We start from the raw sequence: 5,430 nt of genomic DNA, 5'->3' as shown, positions 1-5,430 counted from the left end.
AGAGCAAGTCTTAAGCTTTTCCTTGTAATTGCCTTACTGGATGAACTTGAGAAAATGTCACTATCTGTAACTAAGCAACAGAACTCCAGTGTCCAGTAGTTGCAGTGTTTTAGCTTGACTGGCCAAGTATGTTCTGACATGCTTTTAGATAAAACACATCACTAAAACACTGCCCTTAGTCATTCTGCAAGAATGACTAAAGCAGCTATTTAGATGCAATGAATCATTTTGAGTTAAAATGCTGGTTTTAATGTTTATAGAAACTTCTGATCCAAGTCCTCCACTTGATCATGTTACAACATTCCAGAAGGATACAGCTGTACATTGGACTTAATGTCTCCTCAGTTTTGGCCTGCCTTAGCTGGGAAATTAACAGCAAGGGAGAGGGCTGCGGTGGGGAGAAGGTAACTTGCGTTGTCTTGTGTAAGGATAAAACCAATGAATGGGGGTTTCCTGTATGAGAAGGATTCCTGCTCCCACAGCAGCACGTCTGACAGTGCTGACTGTGGAAATCGTTTGCAGTGTCCAGCACCACCCAGGAGAGTCTTAGGCCGGCACATACTTAAGCATAGCTCAGCAATGGATGTGTTTTCTTTCTTAGGCGAAGATAACACCATCCAGTGACAAAAACAAGACCTATTCAGTTCAGTATGTGCCGAGGGTCACTGGACCTCACAAGGTAAGTTGTGTGTCAGTAACCAGTTCTCCTGCTAAACACACTGCTTGGCTGGTTGTTAACGTGAGCCCCGGAGGGCTGCCTGTTTACCGTCAGCGTCAGCGCAATAGCCACACTGGGCATCGCGAAGCAAAGGTAACCTGGTGTGACCTTAATTCCCCACTGGGGCTATTGGGCTGCCCCTTTCTGAAGGGGGAGGCGAGTGTGTGTTGGGAGAAAGTATGGGGGTGTTTGGGTGTCAAGTGCTACAGCTGGCTCTCCTCTCGTACAGGGCCACTTCTGGCAGCTCGTGAAGCCAGTTTAGTGAGTTGTCACAGGGACACGAGGGCAGTACCAGCTTGTTTCCATAGGGTGTTTCTTTGCTGCTGATGTTGTACAACTGTAGGGGTTTTGCAGAAAAGGTTCCTCACCCAGTTCTGTCCCCAGATGCCTGCACGAGCAGGCTTATGATGAGTGCTCCCATTGCTTGACACTGAGTGGCTAGCCCCCACAGCCAGTCCGAAAAGATAAAAGCAACCTTTGCTGCCACTTCATTGCTGGATGGTGATCTGCCTCTTATTGGCATCTCCAGTGGTCTGACTGACCCCATGATCAGTAGCACTTTAAGGAGATGGCCAGCAGATACACTGCATGGACGGGATGAAGGTTGTGGGATGGATGCTCCCTCATCTCTGAGGCATAGACTTTCTGTGCTAGGAATGAAGGTGCTTGACCCCATGCTTGGCTGCGTAGTGGTGACACTGAGCTCTGCCTCTGCCCAGTGGGTTGGAGCTGATGGTGTTTGTCTCTAGGTTTCAGTCCTGTTTGCTGGGCAACACATCTCAAAGAGCCCATTTGAAGTGAATGTTGACAAAGCCCAGGGAGATGCGAGCAAAGTAACAGCTAAGGGACCAGGACTGGAGGCAGCAGGGAACATTGCCAACAAGCCTACCTACTTTGACCTCTACACAGCAGGTAAGCTGGATGAACGAGTGCCAAAATACCGCCTTTGAGGAATAAACAAACTGAGAAGTGGATGGGGGTTTGCAGCCCCATCAGGTTCAGAGGTGAAATGATAGCCAGGCTGCTCTGGAGGCTTCAGCTATATATGAAATGTTTGAAGTATGGAGACGAGCTGGGGCAGGAAGGCGCTAAGCGTTACCCAGAAATTTGCCGTGAACTTGCTGAATAACAGCAGGCACGTTCCTGGTGGGTTTCTTCCCCCAGCTGTTTTAAACAGGGATGTGAAATGCCCACCTCAAGGATGAACCGTGAGTAAAATGAAAATGCTTTAAAGTGTTGTATGTAGCTTTACAGAAAGAATCTGCTGCAGCGCTGCTTCGAGTTCACAGCTCAATGACGAGCTGTTTTCAACCTGTATCGTAATTATTAAAGGGCTATTATCTTCTTTAGGGCATCGCCATCACGTGGCTTGTTCCTGCTGTTAGGCCAATGCTGTAGCCTAGAGGAATGAGTCAATAGGATGCTACAAACGCTAGTTCATTTACAACAATGTGAAACTACTTATGGCAGTTACTTTAAGTATTTAAACACCAAAAATATGCTGAGTAGCATATATTAGATTGCCTTGAGCCTGAGGGTGCTTAGAAATAAAATTAAATGTGGTTATAGTGAGGGGAAGTGTTATGTTCAGCATCTAATTGGGAGAGGGAGTGGTCTGAATCATGTAAAGACATGTCTGGCCTCTGAAAGTGTCTGAAAAGCTGTTTCTGTTGCATGATGAGTTGAGTAAAATGTGAAAGGAGCAGGTGTCTGAACAGAGGAGGGTCCTTGTCCAGACCAACATGCACGTTGTCCGAGCTCTCAGTTTAAACTGCTTGAGAGATTGAACTGGTGAAGTTGTGGAGTAGTTTGTGATAGAGGTGCTACAGGATGGTAGCAACAGGATAACCAGGCTGTATGAGTATTCAGTACTCTAACGCTGTCATGCGACCCTGTGGCTGGAGCAGCCGAGCCCCGTCAGTTTGATAGCTTGAGAAGATGCCACCATTCTGTCTCACCCGCTCCCCACTTGAATGTCTGTTTGCCATCAGCAGAAGCTGAAGGTTTAGGCTGTGCCTAGAAGCAGTAGGAGAGGAGGGCTGGCTGAGCCCAGGCAGCTGGCTGCGATCCTAAATGCAGTGCTCTTGCTGTGGGGAAGCCAAGGCTCAGCTGGGCTTGTTTCCTTTGCAGGTGCCGGTGTGGGAGATGTGAATGTGGAAGTGGAGGATCCTCAGGGAAGAAGCCTCGCTGAAGTTGTGGTAGAAGACAAAGGCAACCAAGTCTACCGTTGTACTTACAAACCTGTTCAAGCTGGTCCTCACATTGTCAAAGTGACTTTTGCTGGGGAGGCGATTCCCAAAACTCCTTGCACTGTCCTCATCGGAGAGGGTATGCTTTTTAAAACTGCACCCACATGTAGATGGCCGCTTCTCTCCTTGGATGCGGTTATAGGACAGGCTGGAATTCTCTGTACCTTTCTACATCTTGCACCTGATTCAGTGGGTCACCTGGGTATTCACAGGGTAAACCAGTGCTCTCTAACAGTAACGTGGCTTTTGTTGCTAGAGTTCCTTTCTGCCTAGACCTCGAAATGTTAAGCTGCCCTTTGTACTTCTTGAAGTGGTTTATGCAGCTATGCAGAGTCTTGCTGTTTTCCACCTTTGTTCCTCAAATGACTGTATTTACTGTTTTCCTCCTTAACTGACACCTAACTTGCTTTCTGTTCCATCCTTACGTGCTCCTATGCTTTTAGATCTCTGCTCATCTCTCCTGAGCTACCCTCCATTTGTGGAATTTTGGACTTCACTGCTAATGGCTTCATAGTTGGTAAGAGGTGTGCAGGATGCTCTGTCATGTTTGCTTTTTGTAAGCTTCTAGCCTGCAGCTTGTCCCAGCCAGAAGGGTTTTTGGTTTTGTTTGGTTGAGTAAAAGTCGCCAGTGAACTGAAGTGGCGTGTGACCGAGTCAGTGGAACTGGCTTAACCACAAGCTGCCTGGCTCAGTAGTGTAAGGGCTGTGCAAGCCGTTCCCACACCGGGTTGGGCACGCTCCTGTATGACCCCACCGAGTTCTCGGAGCTAGCAGGTGGCATGCGATCTGCACTTACACCATCTGGCGTAGGACATGAGTGATGTTGGCTGCTGCAGGGGTGAGGGTGAAACTTGTAAGCTATTGAAATGAGTAAAAAGCTCCCAAGCTGCTTGGCAGACCTATGCTCCTGCTGTAAGCATGGTGCTTTGGGGGGAAACGCATGGTGGGTTTACACTTCTGAGAAGCCGTGATTATTTGTAAGTCTCCTCAAAGTCTTCAGGTCTCTGGAGTTGAAGACCACGTGATAGCTGGGATTGTGTAACAAACTGCTCATAAGTGTGTATTACTTATTTCTGTAGCCGCCCTGCAGGCCTGGAGAAGCGCTTGAAGTAAAGGGGCCGAGCGTAAGCTTAAGCTCAGCCATAGGTAACCAACTGCCCCTGCCTGTGGCTGCTTCAGTCCGCAGAGGGCTCGAAGGCTTTACTTGTGTGAACTGTGACAGATGTCTCTTCACGAAACACGAGCAGAACTTGGTTTTGCTAATAGCAGTTACTCCGGTCATGGGCTTCTGGAAGGGATCAGCACAGTAATACTGTTCGATGGGGCTTATCTGCAAAGAGAAGCTTCACCCTGTGCTGCAGTGTGCCTCTCGTTGTCAAAGCCATCGAGGAGGTTGTGCCTAGTACGGTGAATATCTGTATGCGATAGCCCTGTGAAAGGTTTGTTTTGATAACTGGCATCAAACTGGAAAGCAATGGGGCTTCAGCATTTGCTTTAATACTAAAAAAAGGCCCTTGTAGGGGGTCTGGTTTGCCTGGCCGTACCGAACAATACTGCCCAAAAGCTGCGGGACACAGACAACAGCTGGGCAGACTCCTGCCTGTCTGCCTGAAGGCTATAACTTCAAAACTCGTGCAGAAAGTGAAGCTGAGGTTGCCCTGAGTCAACACCATGCTAAAGGTTGTTCCAGGCGGGCTAGGCTAACGCTGAGAATCAAAGACAGCATTGATGTCTGGAATTCCCTTGCAGCCTGCAATCCCAACGCCTGTCGTGCCACTGGGAGAGGTCTGCAACCCAAGGGCGTCCGCATGAGGGAAACGGCTGACTTTAAGGTTGATACGAGAGCAGCGGGGAGCGGTGATCTTGGAGTGACTATAAAGGGACCAAGTAAGTCTCTTGGGTGAATTCGTGCTGTGGATGTATTCTGGAGAAGGGAGGGAAGCAGGGACTACAAAACCAAAGAGCAGTAAGGAGGTGGTGGCCTGATGGAACTGATAAAAAGCCAAATTTCAGAAGGGTTCTCTGCTGCTTTGTGTCTCGTGTGAAGGCTTTGATCTGCAGGGCTGGGTAAGTTTACACCTAGTTTTAGGTCTCTCCATTTTAATGCATATTGGTTAGCAAAACTGAGAAAATCCGTGCATCTGCCTGCCGTGGCCCCCAGGCTTTATGGATTCACACTGCATCTTCCCCTGATCTGTGGGAGCAAGTCATACTCCAGGATCTCTGGCAGGGTGGAAATTCTGCTCTCGTAAAGCTAGGAATGGTACAGAGCAGCACTCCTGGCTGCGGTGGGTGCTTGGGCACGTGAACAGGGGAGGAGAGGGTCAAGGAGACCTGTAGGCTGACATGGAGACCTTCTGCCAGGATCCATCCCCAGGTCCTTTGCTGTCTCCTGAGCTCTGGATGTGACCCTTCCAGCTGGAGGGCGGCAGGCTGGGGCAATGGGAGCACTGGCAGGGACCG

At 49.0% G+C, this 5,430-nt stretch overlaps 1 protein-coding gene across 1 annotated transcript in view; it reads left to right on the top strand.

The window, feature by feature from the left end:
- FLNB (filamin B, beta) overlaps nt 1–5,430 on the top strand; it is a 47,070-nt gene that overhangs the window by 5,466 nt on the left and 36,174 nt on the right. The window contains exons 5-8 of the mRNA XM_010137449.1: nt 602–679; nt 1,468–1,630; nt 2,849–3,046; nt 4,717–4,854. Of these exons, the coding sequence (XP_010135751.1) occupies nt 602–679; nt 1,468–1,630; nt 2,849–3,046; nt 4,717–4,854 (577 nt within the window). The remainder of the gene's footprint in view (nt 1–601; nt 680–1,467; nt 1,631–2,848; nt 3,047–4,716; nt 4,855–5,430) is intronic.

Source organism: Buceros rhinoceros, unplaced genomic scaffold (assembly GCF_000710305.1).
Source record: "Buceros rhinoceros silvestris isolate BGI_N320 unplaced genomic scaffold, ASM71030v1 scaffold2196, whole genome shotgun sequence".
NCBI lineage: Eukaryota > Metazoa > Chordata > Aves > Bucerotiformes > Bucerotidae > Buceros > Buceros rhinoceros.
The sequence above is the reverse complement of the archived record's forward strand: the minus strand, read 5'-3'. Positions and strand labels throughout refer to the sequence as shown.